This window comes from Neocloeon triangulifer, unplaced genomic scaffold (assembly GCF_031216515.1).
Source record: "Neocloeon triangulifer isolate White Clay Creek 2 clone unplaced genomic scaffold, ASM3121651v1 ptg000012l, whole genome shotgun sequence".
Taxonomy (NCBI): domain Eukaryota; kingdom Metazoa; phylum Arthropoda; class Insecta; order Ephemeroptera; family Baetidae; genus Neocloeon; species Neocloeon triangulifer.
This window is the reverse complement of record NW_026775554.1, coordinates 5,053,493-5,079,319: the sequence shown is the minus strand read 5'-3', so window position 1 is coordinate 5,079,319 and position 25,827 is coordinate 5,053,493. Positions and strand designations below refer to the sequence as shown.

General features: G+C 41.0%; 3 protein-coding genes across 4 annotated transcripts; 2 read left to right on the top strand and 1 right to left on the bottom strand.

Moving 5' to 3' along the window:
* Positions 1 to 80: 80 nt before the first annotated feature.
* Positions 81 to 5,279, bottom strand: LOC132196740 (putative glycerol kinase 5). Its single transcript, XM_059619585.1, has 11 exons — positions 5,072 to 5,279; positions 3,972 to 4,231; positions 2,657 to 2,750; positions 2,430 to 2,599; positions 2,283 to 2,372; positions 1,681 to 1,998; positions 1,502 to 1,628; positions 1,344 to 1,448; positions 1,189 to 1,283; positions 705 to 1,005; positions 81 to 514 (listed from the first exon to the last, which is right to left on the bottom strand). The coding sequence occupies exons 2-11, from the start codon at positions 4,146 to 4,148 to the stop codon at positions 366 to 368; spliced, it is 1,626 nt and encodes a 541-aa protein (XP_059475568.1). The 5' UTR covers positions 4,149 to 4,231; positions 5,072 to 5,279; the 3' UTR covers positions 81 to 365.
* A 320-nt stretch (positions 5,280 to 5,599) lies between these two features.
* LOC132196917 (haloacid dehalogenase-like hydrolase domain-containing protein 2) lies at positions 5,600 to 7,199 on the top strand. The gene is made up of 4 exons (XM_059619865.1): positions 5,600 to 5,781; positions 5,866 to 6,159; positions 6,688 to 6,904; positions 6,971 to 7,199. The coding sequence occupies exons 1-4, from the start codon at positions 5,687 to 5,689 to the stop codon at positions 7,139 to 7,141; spliced, it is 777 nt and encodes a 258-aa protein (XP_059475848.1). The 5' UTR covers positions 5,600 to 5,686; the 3' UTR covers positions 7,142 to 7,199.
* A 25-nt stretch (positions 7,200 to 7,224) lies between these two features.
* Positions 7,225 to 25,229, top strand: LOC132196915 (cyclin-dependent kinase 4). Of its 2 annotated transcripts, XM_059619862.1 has the most exons (8): positions 7,225 to 7,563; positions 7,807 to 7,984; positions 20,702 to 20,871; positions 22,488 to 22,656; positions 23,742 to 24,042; positions 24,099 to 24,259; positions 24,318 to 24,453; positions 24,794 to 25,229. In XM_059619862.1, exons 3-8 carry the CDS (start codon positions 20,721 to 20,723, stop codon positions 24,992 to 24,994), a joined length of 1,119 nt encoding a protein of 372 aa, XP_059475845.1. In that variant the 5' UTR covers positions 7,225 to 7,563; positions 7,807 to 7,984; positions 20,702 to 20,720; the 3' UTR covers positions 24,995 to 25,229. The 2 variants fall into 2 exon arrangements, with proteins under 2 accessions (XP_059475845.1, XP_059475846.1); XM_059619863.1 differs by lacking the exons at positions 7,225 to 7,563; positions 7,807 to 7,984 and adding an exon at positions 18,525 to 18,726.
* The last annotated feature ends 598 nt before the right edge of the window (positions 25,230 to 25,827 follow it).

The following is a 25,827-nucleotide window of genomic DNA, read 5'->3' as shown; positions in this document are numbered from 1 at the left end:
TAATATAACGGCATTTTTTCTTTTTTGGTTTAAGAAACTTGTCTTATTTTTAGTCAGTTGCGTTACAAATTTTCCTATTTTCCATTGAAAAAGGCGGAGAGAAGGATAAACAAGAAGTGAAGATCATTACCACCAGAAAGAGCTGACGGTTGGCGTATTCCAAAATAATTATTTGTTGCTAGGAAACCATGTATTTTCAGCACAAAAGAATAGAAAAGACGAAAAGAGGGTACTTAGTTTGTTGAAATATTCATAAATTACATATATTTTAACGCACCGTTGGTGGTATTTTATTTTAAAAGATTTTTCGTTTTCAAAACTCTGAAGACAAAAATGGCGCCAGGGCATTTATATTTTTAGTTCAGTCATTGGCGATGCCAGTGGAGGAAGCGCTGAACTGCACAAGTCCAGCGTTGCTCCTCAATCACACATTCCTGTCGTCTTTCCATATTTGGTATAAATTCACGATCCAAGTGGTGCAACTGCCGCAATTCCTCCTTGCTCGACCAAATTCCTGCCCAAGCATATTCAGAGATTTTCAAAAACTGTGTTCAATATTTTATATTTTCTAAAAAAAAAACCAGTCCCAAATAAATGAATTTATAAAGATAAACCACGTTTGACAGTAAAGTTTTCCACACAAGTTATAAATAAAACTTAAATTTCTTTTCAACACCGCAGATAAAAATAAAATAGTGACAAACCTGCGGCAAGTCCCGCCATGAATGCAGCGCCGAGGGCCGAGTGGTCACAAGTGGTGGCTCGTCTGACGCGGGCACCCGTCACGTCAGCCAACATTTGTGCAAGGAAGTCATTTTTTGCCACACCACCGTCAATAGCAAGCACTTGGCCTGCAGAGGAACCCAATTCTTCACGCATCAGTCTCATGAGCTGCGAGCCTCGGAAGCCAATGCTCTCGAGCAGAGCTCGTACTAGGTGTGGACGCTGGGTTGATGTGGTGATGCCAATAAATCCAGCCGACGCCTCCGAATCATTTATTGGTGCCTGGAATTCCAAATTTTTGTTTTTAATGTGGTTTTCTTCTTTATAAAATATAATTTATATAAGTAGACAACATGGCTAAAGAAAGAAAGAAAGATTAAAACAATTGATCCTTCTTAACTTATTTATTAAAATTAAAACTAATTGAAAATGTAACATTTATTTAAAAAAAAAAATTTAATTTACCTGAAGGCCTGAAAAGGCTGGTACAAAATATACGCCCCCAGAACTGGCTACTGAACTGGCCAGGGCTGAAGTCTCATCTGCACTTTTAATGAGTTCTGTTAAAAATTTAATTATTCATGATGTGTTATTAAAAATATTATTAAAAAAAAACAAACCAGACTTCAGAGCCCAGTTGATAATAGTTCCCGTATCATTAGAGGCCCCTTCAGCAAGGTAAGCCAGGTCATCACCTACTTTCCAGCCAACCAAAGGATACATCCCTGAAAGTATCTTTGATAGTTAATATATTCAGCAGAGCATGCGCTTCAGCTACCTTGAGTGGTGCCAATTGGCATATTGCCTGTGTTTACATTGAGGAAGGAGCCAGTGCCCATGGTCAGCTTGACGTCACCTTCGTCAAAACAGCACGAACCAAACATCGAGGCACTCTGGTCAGCCAACTATAAAAATTTATATTTTATTTCAATATTTGGTTGATTTGTGGCCACCTACTGAGCTGCAGATGGGAAACGAGGCGCCCCAAATGTGCGGCGCCACCATAGCTAAACAGGGGCCAGCGGATTCGCCAACAGGAGGGAAGATTGAGGCTGGAAGGCGGAAGATGGTGCGCGCCCAACCAGCCCATTGCATGGTGAAGGGGTCGAAAAGACCAGTGGCGGCTGCTGAGGAGGGGTCCGTGTGATAGGTGCGACCTCCAGAAAGCCGCCAGACTAAGTAGGTGTCGAAAGTGCCAAACATTACTTCGTTTCGTGCCACAGCTTCTTTCAAACCAGGTACATTTTCCAGAACCCACAATAGACGCAGAGTAACCTAATAGCAGGAGTTTTAAAATTGGCTCTAGATATTGACCCTCGGTATCCAAAAGGTTTAGATTTATTTGTAACACTACATGCAGTTTAATTATTCACATAACATTTTTTAAATATTCTCTTTATATTTTTTTTCATCCATAAAATTTAATAATTGAATTGAAGGGAAATTATTTATTATAAAAAAGTAGCATAGTTTGTGATGGTTAAAAAATTGTCATTTCAAAATCAGCAAAGTATCTCTACAAAATATTTTTACACAAAACACACAAATTTGAATCTCACCTGTGTATTCATGAGTTTGAGGGTGCTTCCTGCTTTAAATCTCCTTTTTCGAGTAAACCAATAAACCACCCTGGACGCTCCTCTCAGTGCCTAAATAAGTACAATTCGATCAAATTAATTAGGCTTATTGTGAATAAGTCTAATCACCATTATTGAAAGACTGCTGTCCCATTGCTGGACAAGTCGTTCGGCGCGCACATCCTGCCAGGTGATAAGGTTGTGGTAGTGCATGCCAGTGACCTTGCTCCAGGTAACAAAGGTGCTGCGCTGTGTCGAAATGCCCATGCAGGTAACATCATTTGCAGTCAGGTTTGCGTCTGTCAATTATATCCTCAACATTAAATTTTTTATTTAATTAGAAAAAAAGGTAAAACCTTCGAGGGCCTCTTTGACGACGGCCACCACCTTGGACCAGAGAACATCAGGGTTGATCTCATAACGGCCTGGCTGCGGATATAGCAAAGTCACCTGAGGACAGAAGAGAGAAGTTAAACTGGGACTTATTGTTAGGTCAAAGTAGTTGTAGTAAATTGAGTGACAATTGCAATCACGTGCGGTGAAAAGCGCATTATTAAGAGCGCGTCAGAGGTCAAAGGGCACATGATTTTATTGGTTCAAAGACCTCGGATGACTCAATCAATTGGAATGTAGAATATAAACCGCAGGCACATTTTTGTTTTATTCAAGGCCTTGCGGTTTTCACGCAGATGAGCCCGAAAATTGATCTGGTCAATGACCATTATGTTTTTTTTAAGTCACAGATATCATAGATAAAATAATTTGTCACCTGGTTTGTTTGTTTTTCATATCAGCTCTTGTTTAATATAGGTTCCAATTTTTTTTTCAGGGGTCGCCGTTATCTGGTTTTTATCTTGTTTTGAAAATTGATATATATTTACATGGGTTCAAATAGATAATTGTATAATAAGTGGGAGGGAAAGCTGCGCGTAATTGAAGCGACACACCTGCGGGAGCGGTGCACTTTCTATTGTCCGGAATGCTTAGTGAGGCTTAATTTCACGGTGCATAAACATAATTTTAATACTCTTCTGCCAATCTAAGCAAAAACTTTGATGATTTCTGCCACAATATTAATATAATATTTTTGCTGAGTTAATGACATAAAAATGTACTGCAATTTGAGAAGAAAAAAATTTGTTTCAACCTCAATGCTTTTTTAATTCCTAATTGCACAAGTCATTTTAGGGTGAACAGCATAAAAAAAACTCCTTGAAAGTGATTAAATCTGTACGAAAGAGATTTTTGAAGAGGGTCGGACAGAAATAGTCTCGGGAGAGTACACTTGAGACGGGAATAAGACGACTTAGGTGTGCACAAATAATTCACCAGCCTCTTTGGTGTGGTGACAATGCACATTATGGTATATAAGAACGGCTCATACGGAACTGATTTAATTTGAAAGTCAAATTGTGATTGTTTGTCCTGACAGAAGCAATTGGAAACTGCCGAAAGGCAGAAACATTATCCGCCTGAATAAATTTAAAGCTCTAGAATTTTGACAGGGCCAAAGGTTATTTATAATTGTTTGGAAAAGGAAATATTATTTGCTCTATCAGATTTGAGGCAAATTGATTTTTTTTTTAAATCTTGGTCTTTCCTTTATAAATATTAATCTGTTTTGGAAAAAAATAAGTTTTCCTAAAATTTGAGATCGAAATTGACACTGACCTGCCGAGTGGCAGCGCCGACGACCTGAGCAGCCTTGTTGAAGATGTGGCAGCGCACTGTGGTGGTGCCCACGTCCAGGGCGGCCACGAACCGCTTTTCGGCCGTCTGCTGCTGCTGCTGTTCGGCCATGTGCTCTCCATGCCGTGGCCGCGCCGGCACTGACTTGCTCTGCGTCATCCGCAGAAAGGCCCCTCCACTCTCCTACCGGCCCTGCGTCGCCGTCATATCACTCGGACGCGCTGACTCCATCGCTCTTCAACCTGATAATTCACATTTCGACCAATCAATTTGCAATCATTCAAGGTGACATTAAATGGGTGGAAATGTTTAAGACTGATTTATGTATGTCAACAGGAATTGTAAATCATCTTAGTTTTTTGGACAAAATCTTTTTGGTATTCCAAAATGAAAAATTGCTTTTTTTTTAATCTCGGCTTTTGATAAATAATTTAAAATCTAAAGAAATTCAAATTAAGTGCTTACAACAGAGTCATTTGTCTAAAAAAAAGTTTACTGAATAAATTTAAAAAAAAAAATGCCAAAATTTTTATATTTATTTGCTATTATTTAAAATTTAATTAAGAAATAATTTAAAAAGTGTAAAATAATATTTATTTTAAAGTTAAAAAATTTCTTTATCAGTTTAAAAAAATCAGCTTTAAATTTCAAACCTTTATAGCTTTTAACATTTAATTTACTTTAAATCAATAAATCTAATGGGCGTGACTCTCCAAGCTAATATTTTCCACAATTTTCCACAAACATTTTGCAACAAGAATCAAGCTTTTGCTCTTTGCGTTGCTGACTAATAAAATTAAATGCTTATATAAATATCAGCGCACTCTGAACAGGAAATTTGTATTTTATAATGACGGTTCAATTATTATATGGTTAAAAAAATTAAAATATAAATTACATAAGTTCAGTGTAAAGACTTTAATTTGAGTTTTAGCAGTTGTTGTAAAAAAAATTCAACAAGAAAAAATATAACGCTTCTTAAAAGCAATTATAAAGGTGCAAAAAACTTTTTAAACAATTTTAAATAAATACACGAAAGGATTCAAGATTCAATTATTTTTCACACTTTGAGATCAACTTACGGATTACATCGTTGAATCATTTTGTCGTCAAGTGCGAAATTTAAGTACAAGCCGCCTCAACACGTCAAAAACCCCGCTTTAAATTTAGTTCATTTTTTGTTTTCTTTCGATGAGTTGAATTCTAGAATTTTTCCACCCTCAAACCAACAGCGTACCCGCACTAGTGCTAAAACTTTTCATTGTCAGCTGATTTGCTGAACTTGTTTTTATTTTTTCCTTGCGGGATTTCTATGGATTTTGCCCGAAAGGTTAGACTTTTAGCCAAGAGATGGCTTGTCCTGCTTAAATTCCTGTATGCTATTTGATGCTATTCATAAAAATGGTAATGGCTAGTAAACGAAGGAGATAAAAATGGAGTTAGAAACTATTGACTAAAATGTAAATTTTAATTAAAATAATCAGTATTGCGATTGATTTTAAACTTTTAATAATATTTAACCCATTTAACGTGATAAAAACAGTTTTAATGGTTTTAAAAGTGGTAATTAAATATTTACATTTCCGCTCCCCCTCTTACACCCCATTTCAATGCAAAACATGCCGACAGGAAACAGGAATGTAAAGGCACCACAGGCCCTCAACCTTTGACTTTGAAGGGCCAAAAGACCTGTAAATATGCTTCGGAAGGCGCGGGCGGTACTCGTAGACCTGAGCGGGACACTTCACATAGACGACACTGCGATTCCAGGTGCCGTCAATGCCTTGAAAAGGTTAAAAACTTAATCTAAATAATTATATATTGACCACCCTTTGTGACTCTCAACAGCCGTCCATTACATAATTTTTTGGTGCAGGTTGCGGTCGTCAGGGTTGAAGGTGCGATTCGTGACAAATACGAGCAAGGAGTCTTCGCGGGCGCTGCACTCCCGGCTTTTGGACCTTGGCTTTGAGGTGACAGCTGAAGAAATGTTCAGCAGTTTGGCCGCTACCCGACTGCTGGCCTTCGAACGTGGTCTCAGGCCTCTGTTCCTCGTCGATCCGGCTGCTGAGGAAGAATTTGAAGGGCTTGATTCAAATCAGCCTAATGCTGTCCTCATCGGACTAGCACCAGGGCAGTTTAATTACCCGAAGCTCAACCAGGCCTTCAGGTACATTTAGGTTTGACCTTTTATTGAACCATGAATAATTCTTAGGCTGAAAATTTTAATTTTAGAAACCCGAAGAATTTTTTTTTTTAATTCTTTTAATCTGGATTTGGCTATGAATATTTGCAATTTTGGAACTGGTTTTTCAGGATGGTTACCTGAGAAATAGTTATTTACGATGAATATAGTAAATTTAGTTAAAGTAATTTAAGCAATATTTCCCGATATTTCCAATATTTAATGAATATTATAACGATCATAACAATTGTTTCTCGTATTTTTATTTTACAAATTTATATGTTTTAAAATTTATATTATCAATTTAGTTTTTCAGATAAAAATAAGAACTTGACAAATTGTAATACTTATTCATAAAAAATTTAAAATTTAATTTGAAGATAAATCAAAATAATTTTTTCAAGTGGTATGAACTAATTTATACACTATTATACACATATTTGGTTTTAATTAGAAAATAATGAAATTAAAAAATTCAAAGTAAATTTTAATTGAAATGTTGATCTTTTCCAGATTAGTTCTCGATGGTGCACAACTGATTGCAATTAACAAAGGTCGTTATTATCAGACCAAGGATGGTTTGTCTCTTGGTGCAGGTTCGTTTGTTGCTGCCTTGGAGTACGCAACTGGAAAGCAGGCGGAAGTTGTTGGAAAGCCTACCAAAGCCTTTTTCCAGGCCAGTCTGCGAGGACTCGATGTCCAACCTGACGAAGTCATCATGATAGGAGATGTAATAATCCAACCTTAGATAAAAATAAAGAAAAATAAAAAAAACTTGCATTATTTTAAATTTTAGGATGTGAAGGACGACATTCTAGGTGCCGTGGAAGCGGGAATTCAAGGTGTTCTGGTCAAAACTGGAAAATTCCGACCTGGGGATGAGGATAAGCTACCTGAAGGTGCCTTCCTTGCAGAAAATTTCCCAGACGCCGTTGATATGATTCTGCGAGCTAAGAAAAATTTGTGATCTGAGTGTATTTTTACTGTGTATTAATTTATTTAAAACTGTTGGCTATCAAAAACAATTTATGAATAAGTCTATATAAAATCAAAATTCAACAATGGGCAGTCGGAAGAAAGCGGCAGAAGTAAAAGTTGGAGTGGAATTCTTATCATTTTGGTCTGGATTTTGGCCGGTGGCGCTTGAGGTGGGTGTTTTACTGTCCACAATTAAAGCGGCGGGCGCAGCCTTTCTAGGAATGAAATCATCGCATGATTAGCAACAATGCTGTCGGTCGGCGGCGGCGGCGAAAGATCGCGAGCGGTCTGCGCGCGAGGTCGTTACGAGACGAGCGAAGGAGCCGCGGGCCACGCAAAGTGGGCCGTGGGAATGGAAATCGCACACACAGAGCAAGCCGCTCGCCAAAAGCTAGTTAGGCAACCGGCAATGTAAGCAAAAAGCTCGGCTCATTTTAAGGAGAATAGGCTATTTAATCGATTAAGAAAATAAATAAATAAAAATTCCTTAAATTCAGAAGTATTGAAAAAAATGGCAAAAGTATTATTTAAAAAAAAAAAAAAATAGTACATAACAATTCCTGAAAAAATATACTTCAAATTATTTTTTTAAATTTCAAAACATTTTATTAGATGTTGTAGGTTTATGTTTCTGAAGTATGACAAAAATTTCAGATTTTGGTACTTTTTGGGAACCGGGCAGGTTGCCGAGGAGAGAGGGGATCAGCTGAGAGTGGAATGCCATTCATCGCAGCCTGTTGAGCAGCTTGATTTCAACTCATTCGAGTCGCAGCCACCAGCGCAACAGCAGCTAGCAGGAGCCGCGCGAGCAGCCCAGGTGATGCCGAAAAATGTGAGTTCTCGCCTCAGTTTAGTCGATTTCTTGGCCGAATCGCTCTAATCGAAACGTCACTTCGTTGACGATCGAATGACAGACTTTTTTTCGATTCGCGGCCGTGTTTGCGCCGCGATTCACGCACAAACACGTGTTCGTCCAGCCGGCATTTAAATCTTTCACGAAACCAAAATGGTTCGCATCGCTGCTCAATGGGGACAATTTTGACGGAAAATTCTTTCTGTCATCGTGTTGCGTATTTTGGAAAGGATTCGCCAACGATTTGTCTGTACGAGTGTATGTAAATAAAAAGCGTGGAGTTTCTAGAAATTTTCATTTCCCTCTAGTTTATAAAATTAGAATTTTTAGGGTTCCGAATAATGGAAAGAGTTTTGGAAAATGGAAAATTTGCTACGAATTGTCTGTTCGTTTCTCGCAAGGGTTCAATCTCAGTTGGGCCCCTGCCGACCCCACGTGGCCCCGACAACTTGGCGAACAGTCTGGTCGGTGACGTCACGACAAATAGATTTGGTGATGGAAAAAGGCTGTGCTGTCGCTAAGGGGGTGCTTTAACAACCCTAGAAATTGTAGCCATGCGGGTCAGTAACAATCATTAAATTGGTTTACATTCATTTCATGACTTGACAGTGAGGCAAAAGTCCAATTTACACCAGACTTTTTTTTTCAAAATGTAAACTTTAAAAATTAATTTCAAATTTTCATTTAATTTTCATTCTTTTAATTAATGAAAAATAAACCAATTTAAGAAATTATTACAAAAATTTACGTGTTTTTTTATTTTATTATTATTTGTCCATCGTTTCTCGATGTTGACACTTGACCGAGCGAGTTTAAAACACTTGGGGAGAACAAACATGTGGTTGTCGTCGGTCAGTTTTTGCAATTCGGTGACGAAAATCGGCCGACGGACACTCGGAAAAGACGTGGGGCCGACCGACACCGGCCATTTTGTGTGCTGCGTTGCGTCGCACTCTCGGCGCTTGCAAATTATTTTGGCAAACTGCCCGCTTTCCGCCGAACCGACTTGCTATCACCAAAAATGCAGTTTGTTTTCGCAAAAATAAAATTCAAATGCAAAAGTGCCTTGCATGCTTCAAACTTCCTCACTAACTTTTTCCCGAAAAGGTGATTAAAAAAATAAATTTATAATGACTCTTTTGGAATTTTGTTGGGAAAAATAAGCATATTTAATAATATTATAAAATAATTATCAAAAGACGTTGAAATGGAAGTATTTTAATTGGGTAAGATTTAACTCTTTCAAAGCAATATGCAATTTTATTAATAATGAACTTTTATCACTATTATTTATATTTTACAAATTTATTGTTTCTTAAATTTATGCAATTTTGAAAGAAAGTCTCACATAATTTGACAAAATAAACCAACCCTTTTTTCTTTTTTTTTTTACTTTTCATAATTGATAATTCTTTTTGCAAATGTCTAACTCGTTGCTGAATCAAAAACGTTGGACAATTTGTTCGACATTCCTTCGTGATTTTGTCGGCAAAGTTGAAAAAGTCGATTTTCGCTTATTTAATTTTTTCTGAGCGCTTTTTTATTGCGTTCGCGTGACGTCGGCCGCTGGCTGCCGAAGGAATTCCGCCCTGATTTGGGCCGCCCGCCTGTTCACCTTCTTCTTCTTCTTTCTCATGCTCAAGAGAAAATACATAATCTGGGCGAGCGCCATTCACTCGAAGGAATTCTTCTCTTCGCCTATAGTGTTCACCTCTTGTTATACTCAAGGTGGCTGCCTCCGGCGGAAAGGTCCGTTGGGGGAGGAACGCCACCCCCTAAACGGGAATTTATATATTTTTTTTCTTCAAAATTCTTTATTTTTTCGGCCTTCCTGCGTACAAAAAGCAAAGAAAAAAAATAGAGGAGGAACCAAAACTATTTGAAACAAAGAGTCTCTGACTTTGCTTTTTCGTCGTTGTTCTCGGTGGCTGGTCATGCACGTCGGCGCGGCACCCGCCGCTTCCGAGCCCAATTAGCCGGCTCGCGACTTAATTTGCGCCGACAAATCAGCCGAAAACACACAAACGGCACAAACGCTTTGTTTCGCCTCCCTTTGCAGAGCCCCATTGAGGAAAGAAAGCCAAGCGCCACAAAATCTTTTGCTCTTTTTGCTCCATATCTGCGCAGATACGGGTGTGGGGTTTTCCTTTTCCTGGATTTGAGTAATGAACGCCGGTTGGAGTCGATTAAAACTCGGATCTAGCGGAAACAGATCCAGTAGTCAACATTTCTTAAATTGTCCAGGGGTAAATATCTTACACAGAGATTATCATTTCAGAACGGAAAAATTTCATGTTTATATCTAGTTTTTGTTCGGAATGAGGTTTGAACTTCTTCAAACGTGCAAGTTTATATTGGTCTTGGTTTATAATTATCTTCCCCGGGCCCAAGGGTGAGACCAGACATAAAAATTTGCCTTAAATTGATCATTTTAATACTGAATTTTGAAGAAAACGAAGGAATTTATTAAATCTCATACTCAGGTCGTTTCTACCTTTCTCAGGGTTTGATCACTGTGGTATTATTCGTCAGGGTAAGTTCAGATATGTGCAATCAGCAGTATAATTTACTATATTAAAAAAAACAAGTCTTTTTTTAGCGAGAGAGAAATTGCTTATATCAGGTCATTGAGACTACTCATTGTCAGGGTGAAATTAATTTAGTTTTATTGCTCAGGATTTTTTTCCAAAATTTCTTTTTATCTCCAATTGTACTTTTTTTTAAACAAATCTTGCATTCTAAAAAGGAGAAAAATCCATAAATTGATTATTGTTATTGTGTCAGGTCAATTGAATCTTTCTCAGGGCGCAATAGCTTTGGTTTTATTAGTTTTTTTTATAGTTTATTTTTTTTATTTTTGCCAATTTTGGAAACGCATTTTGGAGTTATGGTCGTGGGTCGATGGGAAACAAACGGGTTTATACTTTTTGCTGTTTTACGGGCGGCAGACGGCGGATTGGAAATCGGACGCCGCATCAAAGGAGTCCCGCTAATTATTGAGAGGAATTTGCGTGCCCAGCCCGATTTATTGCTTTTTTTCCGTCCGAGAGCCGCGCGCGCGTAACCTGAGACCTGAAAAGACGACGAACCCCACCTGGCTCGACCGGCCGGTCGCCAAATGCCTGCGACGGATCGAAAATTGACGAGTTAGTGCTAATAAAATATTACGGAATCAAATCGTAACTCTCCACTGATCAAAGAGATTCCTAAAAAATAACTCACACTTTCCAACCTGTGAAGTCGATGCTTTTAAGATGAGAGGTAACATTTTTTTGATAAATTATATATCATTAATAGCTTCTCAGTTGAAGCTCTTTTACTTATTGTAAATTCTTTACAAATTTAACAATTCATGTTAAATTTTAAATAAATATTATTTTAATTTTAAAATAATTGATTCAATTAAATAACTATTTATTCTGTCAAAAATATAAACTACAATTATGTTAGTATTATCAACTCCATTTACAATCACTTATTGTTATCAAAATGCCACTGAAGATGCGTCATTAGATTTTTCTCAATTTTTTTTCTGCAATTGAATTGCTCTTTCGATCCGCCCAGATATTTTTTATTTGGTACTTTTATGTACTACTATTATTCGAAAGGTGAATAAAAAAATTCTTGGTACTCGATTTGTGGAAATTGGTTATTGGCCGTGCCTGGCAAGAAGTGGCATCCGTTTCGCGATGGACCATTGAGGTGTCGGCGGCGCAAAAAGCTGCGGCGCCGTCCGAGCGGCCACCCAGCGGCAGCGTCGTCGCCATTCATCGGGCCGAGCGTGAATGGGGCGTCCGATTCGCTGCACCGTCGGTAATTGGAGTCGAGCGAGACGAGAGACCGAGGGAGAACAAGATAGAGAGAGAGAGGACCGCGTGGGAAGATGCGCCGAGAGCATCTTATCGCCGGAAGTTACAGGCGCCGGCCGACTTCGCCGAAAATTACCAGATCCTAAAGATGGACCTCAAATTTGGTTCGGCCCTATACCTTTTAGTCCAATCCGGATTTAGAATTATCATAATGAAAAGCGGGTTTTAATGATGGATTAAATTGAACAAATATCACAAATTTAATCCAAATTCTTTTCACGGGGACTAATAAAGAACACATTCCATTTACTTTTCAAAACTCGTATTTTTTCTTCTTTTCTACAATCATATCGGATCATATAATTATCAAAATTGCCCTTTAGAAACTGGTTAAAAATTCGGTTGAAAAATGGTACTCGTTGTTTAAATTTCTAACTCCGATCTAACTGCCTGAGGAGTTTATATTTTACTCTACAAATTTTCGCTAATTGGTTGCGCCGCCCGTGTCATCAGCCCATTTTGCACGGCCATTCAAATAGTGGAGCCGCAGCATCACAAATTCCTCCTCCTCCCTCCCGCCAGAAGCAAGTTTCCTCTCTTCTTTTTCTTCTTCTTCTTCTTTACCTGCTGCTCTTCTCTGTACCATGAGAGAATTCCTCCGCTATCGCACCCCTCGCCGGCCGATTCTGAGAAAAGCCCTCTCCTTCCCGAATTCTCTTATCCTAACCCAACAAGCGGAGCCTTCTCCGAGCGGGCCGACGATCTCCAACTGGCAAACGCCGTCTGTCAACCGCTCAATTGAATTTCCCTCTCTGCTCTGGAATTTTAATTTGTGATAATTGCCGAGTACTGAGGTGTTTATTTTTTAACATTGATCGAGATGGAGAATTAAAAGCAGCCATATTTGGTAAGGCCCGGCTTTTAGAAGGCCTAGTTGGGCTATGATCAACAACTATTGTGGATCAACACCATCCGATCTGGCCGATAAGCTGCGCTGCCGGACCGCAAATTAACATTTTTCCAGGTCCAGCCAGCATTCCCACGTTGGAGCGTTTCCAATTTGAAGCCGATAAGAACAACCAATGTTTACCAACACGAGCAAACACAACACCACAAAAAAATTCATGTTTTTCTGCCCTAACCCTAAAACGTCAGTTTTCTTTTAATATTTAATAAAAAAAATTTACAGATTTTTTTAAAAAGTCTAAAATATTAAGAACAAAAAGTACAGGTCAATCGAATTTAAAGTAACATACCCTGATAAATAAGGTTGTTTTTCACTTCTGAGAAATCTGTGGCACGCGACACGACCTTGGAAGGTTTTTGAGCTCCGAGAGTCCGAATTTGAGGTGCAAATCGCGCTAAGTGTAAGCGAATTTTCCCGGAGTGAGTCAGGCCTGCGCGGATGAGGCACCCGTAGGAAGGTGCGCTTTTTTGTGCGCATTCCTGCCACAAAGGTCAGGCACGCCGGGCCGAGAGCAAAAAGCTCTTGCTAACGGATTCGCGAATGTGTCGCGGGGGGCGCCGCTCTTGCCTTAAGAGAGCAGCAAAGAGAGAGAGAGAGGCGTCTGAAGGGTTTCAGCGAGTGGGCGGCCTCTCTCTCTCTCTTCTCTCTCTGCCGCCGCAGCTCAGATGGTATCGCAGAACGGGCGAGCGAATTCTTTCTCACGGTATTCAAATGAATGGCCACACACGCAAATGCCACCCGCAGCCGCCTCCACCGGCCCCCCTGCCCCCACCCCGTGGTCACGCAAGGCCGGTCGCTCCAGTTGGCACTCAGGGTCTGCCAGAATTAACCCCAACTGCCTTCCGAACACAGATTGGATGAGAAGAAGCAAATTTGCAAATCTGTAGCCTCTCTTTTGTTCAGTGAAGTTTAGGGTTAAATCTGGTTCCGAAAGTAATTATTTTGAAATTAATTTTAAGCCTTACATTGTTTTTGCTCTTGTCTTAGAGCCTCAACGGTTAAGGGATCCTCCCTTCAACATACATCCATTATTTTTTTTTTATCATTTTGAAATATTTTCTAATTTTTTTTCTCCTTATTTGATGGAAATGCCTGAAAGCATCAATGCAAGTAAATTAAATTCTAAATTCATTTTCATTTTATGATCATAAAAGTCGAGAGAGATTTATTTCTCAAAGCATTTAATGAGGATTTATTTCATTAAATTTAAAGCTAATAAATCTGATTTTCATCCTATCAATCAATCTATTGAAGCTTATACAATTATTTTTTCTTAGGTGAGAAACCAGCATAAAAAATTCCAAAGTGAAATTCTCGGAAGCTTTGTCATGTCATAAATCGTCGTCTTCCGTCGAGTGGAATTATTGTTCGCGTTCAATTAATTAGCTCTACGTTCTCCGTTTTCGTGGAAAATTCGGTCCCGTCGGGCACATCAACCAACAAACAAAACAGTAGGGCCGTCGGCCAATTCACTAATTAATGTGGAAACTCGAACGAGCTGACCATCGACGCTAATCTGCCTGTGACCCGCGGGCGCAATAAAAAATCGCTGGTCCAGCAGCATGCACGTCTTGAATTCTTATTTTCCTCTCTTCAAATTTATACAAACATCTGTCGGAAGACTGCAAAAACCGATCCGCCACTTCCTGCCCGGATGCGACCGACGACCACCTGTTGCTTCCCCTATATGCTATACCAGTTGATTTCTGCAGAGACGAATCCGAAAAGTTAATCTCAATCGCAATGTGTGGCGCAAAAGAGATTTTTTGCCGACGGCCGAACCGAGCGCGAGATAAGCAGGCAGTGCGTGGCACGAGAGGGGCAGAGGCAATTCGCGATTACGACCGCTCCGGCAGCAGCTCCAGAGCTCTTTAATTTTTAAATGTCTGCGTGCGGGACGAGCTCGTTTCGGCCTTCTCGCCATTCCTGCGCGCTTTCCGACCTCAGATTTGGATTCTCTGACAGCGAAAACCCATTAAAAGACACCAAACATAGCAGCACTTCTATGCAGCGTGTTTGCCCTGTACCTTCCTCAGGGCGTTTAGAACCCTGAAGGAAGGACGGTTGCATTATTTTACATTTTTCTCGCGTGATATCAAAGATGATTATCAATTGATTCATTTTAATAAATTTACCATATTTCATGAGAAACTTGAAATATTTGAAAGGTATATATAAATACCTTCAGGGTAAAGAGCTTTTTTCCACTTTTAAAACATTTTTTAATGACTATTATTAATTTCTCCAAAAGTAAATTATTACACACACACACACACATTTAAAAACCAAATTTAAAAAGTTATCCTGTTATACCTGATAAAGGTCGCACCTTTTTGAAAATAGTTTCATTGTTTAGTTTCTGCAAACCTTTGGTGCCCTCTTAGATACAATGTTGACGCTCCCGTTCTCAGGTCTTTGCAAACGCGTGCAGGAAAGGGCGGCGGAAACGCGTAGGCTCATTCATCGTGCGAGTCGGGCGGGCAGGCACGTCGAGGTTTGGCTAATGAAGCCGCAGCCACTCCTCGGCAGGTCGCGCGGGGCCACACCTCGGGCCCACGCACTCTCCATTCACAAATATCACGCCAGCCAAATATTGATTTCGCCCATCCGGTCTCGTCCTGCATTTGCGCGAATTCTCGGCGGCCGCTAGGGAAGGTCGCCACTCCATGCCAAATTTACGACCTGATGGATTCGCAGACAGAGCCAAAGAACCGCGGCTTAACTATCCCACTGTGGCCGGACGCGGTTGTTTCATTATAGTGAAGAATTTATTTGAGAGAAAAATTATGCTCTAGACGTCTAGCTTGACGCTATGCACATTACAGGTCTGACAACTTTTGAAAAAACCTGATTGGGAATTTCATGCATCTATTCCATCTAGAATTCCTGACAGATCTTTGAGTTAAGGATTTTAACGCAGTTTGAAAGAAGAAAAACGTTTTTGAACAAAGACACTGATTTCTCAAGTTTCCCTATCAAAAGCCATGTTAATACAATTTATACTTATTTAGCATTTTTTTATGTTTGCTTGTTTATAGAAATATTAAATACATTTAAAAAATACAAAATTAAAGCTAAAATTGTATCTTAAATTAATTATATTATTTATTATTTTATAATTATTTTTCATTCATAAATAACATTATTTGGATAAAAAAAAAAATCTTGTGAAAGAAAGGCACAAACGGCATTTTAGTATTTTTCAGAAACTGAAATTTTTGGAGCTCACTATTAAAATTGGTTCAAAAAAATCTCCCAAAAGGAGAACGCTTGAAATATTTAACTGGATCTTGATAATTTTTTTAAAATGTAAAATCTAAGGTATTTTTTTTTTTTTGTGATCAGTCCCTTTAAAAATTCCGAGCTCATAATTGCGTGTCTATTAAGCCCTAGTTCTTTAGTGCTTCTGAGAATGTTAAACACGTTTTTGTTTCAAATAAAATTTATCATCCAATATCCCCACCTACACTCCTGAGCATCTTGGGGCACAACCCTGGCTCCCTCTTCTGCCAAGGGTAAAGTGAATTACCCTGGCCAAATAAATAAGAACTTCGGTCACCATTTATACAGATCTAGGATTTAGGGGTTGAATATTCTAGTCTTAGCCAATGGAGCAAATTTATGCTCAGGATGTCTAAATATACCACCCACGGCAAAAAGGTTAAGAACAAAAATCAAAAAGTCTTTTTAAGAAAATATTAATCATTTGTGATAACTATTGTTGAAATTTTAATGAGTTGTTAAATCATATTATTCAATCATGAGATTCCTTGCTTTGATAAATGGTACAAATTTCATTATTTTTTCGTCTTTCTATGATTTTCTTGCGTTTTCCTGGTGGTTGCGAATTACAAATATTTTTTATTAATTTGTTAGTGTGAGTGTGTTTTTTTGTAAATTTTAGTGTGTTTAAAATTACCGAATTCCGCTCCTTTTTTCTCTCCGCAGCGCCAACGTTTTTCCTGAAAAGCAAACTTTGCGATGAATGGGCGAATTTTTGCCTTTGTTGCCGCGACGGAGCCGTGTTTTGATCTCTGTGTGATTTCGCGTGCGGAATGCGGCTTTTGAATAGCGCGCAGCAACAAATAAGGAGATCAGCTGCGGATTCGCCGGTCGCACCAGACGGCCGGGCAAAAAGCAGGAGGTGCGCACAACACAAAAATGCGCCCAACTCACGAGCGGACGGCGAAAATCCCGAGTCACGACCGTCGGCCGCATGCACAATTGCGCCGGCTGTTTAATTAGCGCCCGTTGCGAAAAATCAATCGCTCGGCCCGAAGAATATTTCGTTCCGATTTGAATCTCCTCTCGACTTGGGAAAGAGAAAAGAGACCTCAAAGCAGAACGAGACGATAATCGCTCGCGCGGCCCTTTTGTTGGCTAATTCTTTTTTGCGCGAGTGTCTATTGCTCGCGCCGGCATTCCAGCTAGAAGAGAGCAGGTGAATGAGAAGAAGATGCGGGTTTGTCTTGAGGCGAATTCCTGCCCGCCAGATTCGCTCTTTCTTTCTGCACGCGGCGGCAAACGGCGAACGGCCGCGGAGCTTAGCAACAGAGAAAACCATATATTCTGCGCACCGCGAACCGCCCGCCCGCCCGCGGCCCCCGAGACCGACCGGCACTTTTCTCATTGCGCGATCAACAAGGGCCGATTGCACACAGACCGCCGAGTTTTTTATTCTCTCCGGTTTGATCCTTGGAAGATTTTGGTATTGAAAAGTGTCAAGATGGTGTTCAGGAAGGCATGGGTGCTAGTTATGAATAAATCGATCTGAAATTCGTGATCCTCAACTGAAAAAACCTATGAATAGACACCCAACATGCAGCATTTAGCTCATTACTTTAAACGACCTTCGCTCAGGTTGCCATTACCCTGAATACTTCTTATGAATGGTTTTAAAGTTTTATTTGTTAAGGTCTGCTTAGGAATGTCATAAATTTTAAATTTAAAGAAATTTACATTTTATTGTGGAAAATTTTTGCGACACACCCTGAACCCTGAGGAAGGTCGATTTATAACTAGATCACAACAATGTCATGTTTGGTATCAAAATATAGGTTTTCAGGGTCGCTGATCTCTAATCCGGGTTCAAATTTTGCAAACTGCCACTCCTATTGCGTGAATAAAAGCTCTAACTTCAATAACTAACCATAAAGACACCTTTGTATTGATTGAAAATGCGCACAAGCGTGCGTGAGATGGAGAGAATTTTTTACGATCAATTTCCTGATACAGCGGATGAATTCCATAGCGTCGCACATGCACCTCATCGGAAACAGAGACATTACCGAATTATGCAGCGCGTGTTTCGTTATTTTTCCTGATCGGAACGAAACCAACGTTTTGCTTGCATGGTGGTCCTCCTGAATTCTAGAGACGGACGACATTCGTGACCGCCGATGGAAATGAGTTGCTCGAGGCGCCGCTGACTGTGTGCCGCGGGCCGACACGAAGGCAAAGAAAGAGCGCCGCCAAAATATGCATAATTTCCAAATGATGTGCGGCCTCGCCCGCTTTTGACGTGAAAACCGGCTCAGCAATGACTGAAAATAAAATAAAAATAAATCGATTAAATGCGTCTGACGCAATTACCACTAAATATTATAATCTAATTTGCCAAAGAAACATTGAAAGGATTTTAAAATTTATTATATCTAATAATGATATAATGAGCGATGAGTTAAATAGCACAATTTAGTTGCTCGATTGGTTTGTCGGGCGTTCAAGTCTCCGGATTAATCTACGAGTGCATTGGCACTTTTGAACGGCAAGGGGGCCGGGGGGCGGGCAGGTGCGAGAGGCACGCGCGTTCCCCTGCAGCTGCTCTGCCCTCAGCTGCCTCGATATCAGTCCCTGCGCGGCCTCTTCAGTGCCGGTCGTGTTGAGTTGATCTCTCCGGAGCAACCCTTTGGATACCGAAAGAACCTTTTTCGCTGTACTCTGGGGTAAGGAATTGAACTTTTTTAAATCTGAACACATCTTTTTTTATTTTAACTGAATTAGAAGGAAAAGAATTCACTAATTTTTTTTTTTTTTTTAATAATACTTTAAATCATTAATTGCTAAAAACGTTGCAATTAGAAATAAATATTCCATAAATTTCTAATTGATTCTATAATGTTTTTTTATTTGAAAAGTTTGAACGTTTAAAAGTTCAGTGAAGATGTAAAAGTTGTGCACTTTGCCCTTCACGTGTATTGCTTGGGTTAAAAGGCCCCTTTAAAAAGGTGGCAGGAAGCGGCGGGTCGTCAGTTTCCCCCGCGGCTGCTGCTCCTCGCGCTTCCCTTCGCTGCTAGTCTGGGGGGTTTTCAAGCAACTTCCTCTCCAACAATAATAACACATACCGCCCCTATCTTACCTGCTGCTTTGTCCGCATAAAGCGCCGTTGCCAATGTTTTCCCTCTTGAGACTTAGCACGAGGACCGTTAACTTGAATCTAAAATTTCAGCTTGAGAAGCAAATTGTTTTATTTATTTTTATCCACTAATTTTTCTCTGATAAGAGAGAGTTGCTGATAATTTTGTTTTGCATGAAATGATGCGGCCTGCATCAGGGGCTTTAAATTTTAAATGGCAGGCGAAGCAACAGTTGGTTCCGCCGCAGCTGCTCCTTTCAATTCGCTCCCCTTGTCTGTCTAACCCTGAGACCTTCTGGTGTACAATTCCACCCACGAGTTTGTTTGCATCATTCAGGTCTAATTTCAATTTCATTTTTGGGTTAAAATAACTTCCGAAATGCTAATGAAATAAAACTATTTTTATATACCCTTAATTAAATTAATTCTATAAATTAATACCGAATATTATTTTTTATGACACTAATCATGCATGTAAACCCATCAATTTTATTTTCAAAAGTTTCTGACTTAATTTTTCTAATCATAGATCACATCGAACCAATTTAAATAATAAAATTCGAGTCATTGACTCGTTCAGAATAAAAGTATATAATAAAATCTTACCATTCTTTATTCAAACAAATTCCTAATTCCTAATAATGAAGCCATAAATTGTGAAACAATCATCGATCCTTGCTTTTCTCTCGTTTATCCTCAAATCGGAGGCGCGGTGATTAACTCTGGAGGCATTTAAATGGCCAGCGGCCGCGACTAATAAAGTGTGCCCGGTGATCAATGGTCCGGTGGATTCCGCGGCGCGCGCGTGAGAGAGCAGGTGCTCGGCGGAAAAAATGTGCGTTTGTTTGCCTTTTACAAAATTCCTCCGGATCTCTAGCTGTGCATCGGAGAGGCCGTCGACTCTGCGTGCGGTGCATTCGGTCGCCAAATATTTGCCCTCTCGCGAGGCCCCTCTTGCGGGCCTCCGAGGCCCCTGTTCGCAGCACCTGCCACCTGAAAACCACCTGCCGCCCAAATTCCGCTCGACTCTCGCGCACGCCGAACCCTTTCTGCATTAATTTGACCAAAGTGCTGTTTTTACGAGTCCAACCTGTTCCGAAAATTCTGTGTTTATTAATTTTTCTAGGGATTCAACCTTTTTCAGGGTATATAGGAAACGTCTTCTTTCGAATCATTCATAACGAAAACCTGAATAATTAACCGACTAGATTAGGTGTTATTGATTAAGATCAGGTTCTTTGAATATATTAATATTAAATTTGCCTAAAAATTTCCTCCAGGGTATATAATATGCACCTTTTTCAAGGTATATAGATTAATTGTGAAGTAAATCAATCAAAAGTTGCTGACGCTTTTCTCAGCGAATCATAAGGGTCAATTTATCAAACGCAAAGTTATACCCTGAAATCGGCCTTTTAAGTTAAAATTTAAACCTGATTAAAACCCAGTTGTGTTAGGTATCGATTAATACATTGTTCATATTTGTGCACAGATAAACAATCAAATACACCGTGTGCTTGCATTATGAAAATTAATTATATTATAATATCCTATATTGTTCGCAGAGATGGTGAGCTGGTAAGGATGCCCGGCGGCACAGGCAGCTCGCCTGCAGGGGCAGGCACCTCGTCAGCAGCGGCGCCGTTCAGGGTGCCCGACCTGAGGGCCGGGGTGGGCGGCATCGTGACCCGCGAGTCGTCCTACCACTACGAGGAGATCCACCAGATCGGCACAGGTACGGAAATTGTGGCCAAAGTAGAAAGGTGCGGCCTTTTAATTCTTTCACTCTCCACTTTATCTTATCACGCGCGTGCAGAAATGTGCTGTTTGCTCGTCGCACACTCACACGAGTCGTTCGATAACCCGAATATATAAAGAGCGTCGTCATGGCGGTGCAAAAATTTCGCACACCTTCGATCACCCTCCCTCAAGATTGCTTTCCAAAAAGTAGTTATTTTCCTTTTCTAACTCAAGAAATACTTTTTATTGGCAATTTGCTCTCAAATAAAACGAGTGGCGCTCTCGCGGCGTGGACCAGATCGGAATGTGGAGACGTGGGAGGCTGTGTGAGAACCGCAACCGTCGGCTGCAGTTTTTGCCGCCGCGTCATTTCCTCCATGTGCTGCTTGCTTGCTGAGAGTCTTGTCGGTTTGCAATTTCACCTCAACAGCAGCAGCCAGACGCCAAGAGCGCAGATAAATTGCGAAAAAGTGATGCCCAAGCAGTCTTGAGCTTTATAATACTCTAAGAAAGAAAATGTTGTGGGAAAGAAATTCAAGACAATGTTGCACATCTCCCATTGGCTGATAGGAAGGTGGTGGGGGCTGGCCAAATATATGCGCGGAGTTTTTCAAATTTGCAAAAATAATTTTTTAAATTTTTCATGATGGATACTGTCAGGTGCAAAATTATAAAAAAAAATCAAATTTCAATGATTTGGGATAATTTTTTAATATTATTTTGCGAGACCATCAATCTCATTCAATTAATTTATCAGTTGAATTTAATTCTTATATTAATTTCTCCTTTTTAATGTCTGATATTTTTTAGTAACAATATTACAATACAACAAACTAGATGCAACAAATTAAGCAAAATGAACTTCGTCGAGATGAATTTAACAAAATTCAAAGATTTGTGATAATTTCCAACCGTCTAAACTGCTCATTTAATCTACTTTTATTTTTTATCTTTATTATTAATTTAAAAAGTTGATTAAATTAATTGGAAAAAAATAATAAATATTATTTTAATATTGCTTGATTTAGCTGCTAAAATTTTAAATTTCTTTCCTTGGAAAAGGTAAATGCGAGTTTTAAGTTAAGCCCATTTGACTAATATCAGGCTTGAGGATTGTTTTGTCGGTCTGCGAACGGAATGCTGGGATTCCTGAGGCATTTGGCGAACGGAGTGGCTTCATTCATAAGCGGTATAGGCGGCGTTGCCAGCCGGCCGGCCGGCATCTGGCAGAGGCCCCCACGGGGGCTGTCCTCCGTCGGACGCCCTCGGCCCCTTTCTTATCAAAGTCAACTCTCGAATCGAATCAGAAACTAAGCTCCGGTGTTTCAATAAAACGTCCACCCTGTTTTTGAAAGTTTTCTTTGAAGCAAAATGCTGAATTTTCTGATGCGAATCAAAAGTGGAGCGGCGTTGTGAAAACATGATGCGATTTGCATGGGGGGACCACCTGCGCGTTGATTTTATTTTTTTATTATCCTTCCTGGAAGCGGCGACCGCTTTGATCGAAACGGAGCGAAAAGCTGATTCTCTTTGTCCGCGACTCGTCAGTGGAAAATTTCCTTTTGAATTTGTTTATCTCCATTTTCTAATGTTATAATGTTGTTTATTCAGGAGCGTACGGAACCGTATGGAAGGCGCGCGACCTGCACAACCCTGGCAAATTCGTTGCCCTGAAGAAGGTGCGAGTGCCGCTGACCGAGGACGGAGTGCCCATGTCCACGCTCAGGGAGATTGGCCTCCTTCGCCAGATCGACCAGCACCATCACCCCAACATCGTCAGGTAATTAAAAAAAAACGTGACCCTGAATCCAGGGCGATATTTTTTTTACCTAATTTGAAGTGCATCAATTATTATTACCCGAAGCGAGCCTTGTTATCATAAAACAAGTTTTTTTTAGCCGGGTGATTACCCTGGCGAAGGTCACTCGCGTACCTGAAGCAATTTGCGGTATGTTCGGTATCAAATTAAAGGTCTCGAGATGAGGAGAGTGAAGAAAGATTTTCATACAACTATACAAAAGTCGATCGGTTTTGAGGGAAATTCAATTCAAATAAGTCTTTTTATGAAGTTCCCAGAAAGAGTCTCGTCTGAGCGCCTAAGTAAACATAGTGTGTGCGTGTTTATGTAGTTTGGCTCGCGAATGACCCGCGACTTCCGGCGCGGTGATGTCACCCTGGCTCGACACTTTCTCACGCGCTCCCTCGTGGCGCCGCCGGACGAATCTCGCGTTGGCTGCTTTTTTGCGCTGCGTCCGTAAAAGGCGCCGCGCGGTTAAGTTGTTGTTCGCCGCAACGGCGGCGCAAGGATTTCAGCTTTCGGACGTGCCGCGAATGCGATTTTTTGCCCCCGCTGCTGCACTCTTGGCCGCTGCAGTTTCGCGGAAAGCAAACAAGTCGGCGGCGAGCAGCCTTGACTTTTTTGCTGCAATTTTCGGCCGCCGTAAAGATCCCGCGGCGGAAAATAAAAATCTTCAGGAAGGTTTGGCAGCGGGCAGAGACAAAGGCCGCGGAATTCGCGTTTGAGCTTCGCCGCCGCCCTTTGTTCGGCCGATGAATTCATCTCGAACGCCGCTCGACCGGCACGGACCCCTGCCAGCGCCGATCCCACACACGCGCGCGAATTTTCCAACGCTTCCCTCTGACAATTAACGCTTGCCTGCTGTTGCGAGCGCAAAACAATCGCTAGAGATGTTTGCCGTTATTATTTGCAAATAAAATAGTCCAACTTTAGTTTGGTCGAAAAAAATATTCATAAATAAACTTATTCTAATAGTTTTAAATATATTAATAATTTGTTATGAAAAATTATGTTATAAATTTTTGTTAATTACTTTTAAATAATGAACGATCTTCTCAATTCTGCAGCCTCCTTGACATCTGCCATGGACCGCGCCTGGAAAAGGAGCATCAGCTGACTTTGTTCCTTGTCTTCGAACATGTGGACCAAGACCTGTCCGCATACCTGGAGCGGCAGACGATGACCCCGGTCAAGGTGCGTGACCTAATGTTCCAGATTCTGTGCGGCGTTGACTTCTTGCACAGCCACCGCATAGTGCACCGTGACCTGAAGCCGCAAAACATTCTGGTGGCCGACGACGGCCGTGTCAAATTGGCCGATTTTGGCCTTGCCAAGACCTATGACCTAGACATGTGCCTCACCTCAGTGGTAATTTAATTTTAAATTCCTCTTCCTATTTTTGCAACCATCATTTGAAACTTCAGGTGGTTACACTTTGGTACCGAGCACCAGAAGTTCTACTAGCCCTTCCCTACGCCACCCCTGTTGACGTTTGGGCGTGTGGCTGCATCATGGCCGAGCTCTTCCGCCGCACACCCCTCTTCTGCGGCAGCTCGGAAGCCAACCAGCTCGAACGCATTTTCCAGTAATGATTTCTCACTTTCCCTGTCCATGAATATTAACTGGATCTTATTTTTCTGCAGTGTAATCGGTACCCCAAGTGAAGAGGAGTGGCCCGAGAGCGTAAGCATTGCGCACAGCTCGTTCAACAGAAAGCCCGGCATTGACCTCAGCAGCCTCGTCCCGCAAATGTGCCCCGACGCTAAACACCTGCTGCAGGTCAGCTTTACATACGCAAATCACGCGAATTGCAGATAACCCAGACGTTCACTCGTTTGCAATGCAGAGTGCCTTTCTCTGCAATTCTGTGCCTCTGTATTCCAATTTTCACTTACGTTTCGCAAATTCTGACCATAAATTTGCAATCCTCGTCCTTGGAAACCTATATTGTGACTCTCCGCATGACACACATTCATATGATTCTTTGAGTGATCACATTGGAATTTTCCTCCTGAATTTTTTAATTTTTCTTCTCACCCTCCAAACTATCCCGTTGCCATTATGGCTTTGAAACTGCATTCTGCTGAGGGTATTGACAATTTTCTTCATCCCGTTGCAGCAAATGTTGGTCTTCAACCCTCAGCGCAGAATTTGTGCCGCAGACGCCCTGGAGGACCCATACTTTGCTACGCACGGCCTTGCACCTCCAGAGGCGCAGGTGGCCGCTGGTGTGACCGCAGGACCACTTTCCCCCAGCTCTGCGGCCCTCTTCCTGCCTGCCGATGACGCCGCTCCAAGCGCTGCCGGCCCTGACCTCTGACCTGCCGCGAGACTGCCCGAGGGGCTGCGACGCCCCTCACAGTAGAGTTACAACCGTTCGTGTACATATCCCTGCCAAATCTTAGAACAAACTTAAGTTTTTGCGTTGGAGTAGAGTTTTAAATTAATGTTTAGCTGTTAAGAGGAGATTTGAATTCTGGAGGGGCGGCCAAAGAAAGACCACCAATGGACTGAACAGAACTTGCTGCTCGACTGTGTATAAATTTAGCTTTTCCGAGGGGTGGCCGCCCCCAGCAGCACGACGTATTTTTTTCTTCGGTGTAATCAACGCGATCTAGTCGACACTCTGGCGGGCCGCCGCGCTCGCTTTGGCGCCGTAACCCTGGTGCGGCAGCTGCGAGCGGTGCCGAGACGCGCGCGCGACCAACTTGACTAAACTGGGCGGTGGTGATTTTTGCGTGTAAATAGCAGCAGCTGCAGCGTGATTTTTTTTTAAATAATTTCTACTGATAATTAACTCTGTTACTGCTCTGGAGAATGAATTCGATAACATATACATGTGTTCAGCGAAGGGACTCAAGTCCCTCACTCTAAGGACAGCCACTGCCATACCTCCACACCTCCTCCGTTTTGTGATACGCGCCTGGCCTCGTTCCCAAAAGCAACAGGACTGATTTTTTAGAAAATTCCCGCTGAGGCCGCGCCAAACTTACAATATACATACAATCAATTTAACATGCAATCAATCCAAACGAACACACAAACTTACACTCACACACAACGAAAGCAGGACCAACGAATTATTTTTGCAAGCACTGCGCTTTGTACATAATCATTCTTGTCCACTCCATTTATTCATTTTTTTAAAAACAA

Bases quoted from the DNA above. Each gene is read 5' to 3' on its own strand.
- LOC132196917 (XM_059619865.1), top strand. From the start codon at position 5,687: ATGCTTCGGAAGGCGCGGGCGGTACTCGTAGACCTGAGCGGGACACTT. The intron at 6,160-6,687 runs GTACATTTAGGT...GATCTTTTCCAG, and splicing joins AAGCTCAACCAGGCCTTCAG to ATTAGTTCTCGATGGTGCAC. The intron at 6,905-6,970 runs GTAATAATCCAA...TTTAAATTTTAG, and splicing joins AAGTCATCATGATAGGAGAT to GATGTGAAGGACGACATTCT.
- LOC132196915 (XM_059619862.1), top strand. From the start codon at position 20,721: ATGCCCGGCGGCACAGGCAGCTCGCCTGCAGGGGCAGGCACCTCGTCA. The intron at 22,657-23,741 runs GTAATTAAAAAA...TCAATTCTGCAG, and splicing joins CATCACCCCAACATCGTCAG to CCTCCTTGACATCTGCCATG. The intron at 24,043-24,098 runs GTAATTTAATTT...TTGAAACTTCAG, and splicing joins ACATGTGCCTCACCTCAGTG to GTGGTTACACTTTGGTACCG.
- LOC132196740 (XM_059619585.1), bottom strand. From the start codon at position 4,148: ATGACGCAGAGCAAGTCAGTGCCGGCGCGGCCACGGCATGGAGAGCAC. The intron at 1,449-1,501 runs GTAGCTGAAGCG...AGATACTTTCAG, and splicing joins GCCAATTGGCACCACTCAAG to GGATGTATCCTTTGGTTGGC. The intron at 515-704 runs GTTTGTCACTAT...ATGCTTGGGCAG, and splicing joins CATGGCGGGACTTGCCGCAG to GAATTTGGTCGAGCAAGGAG.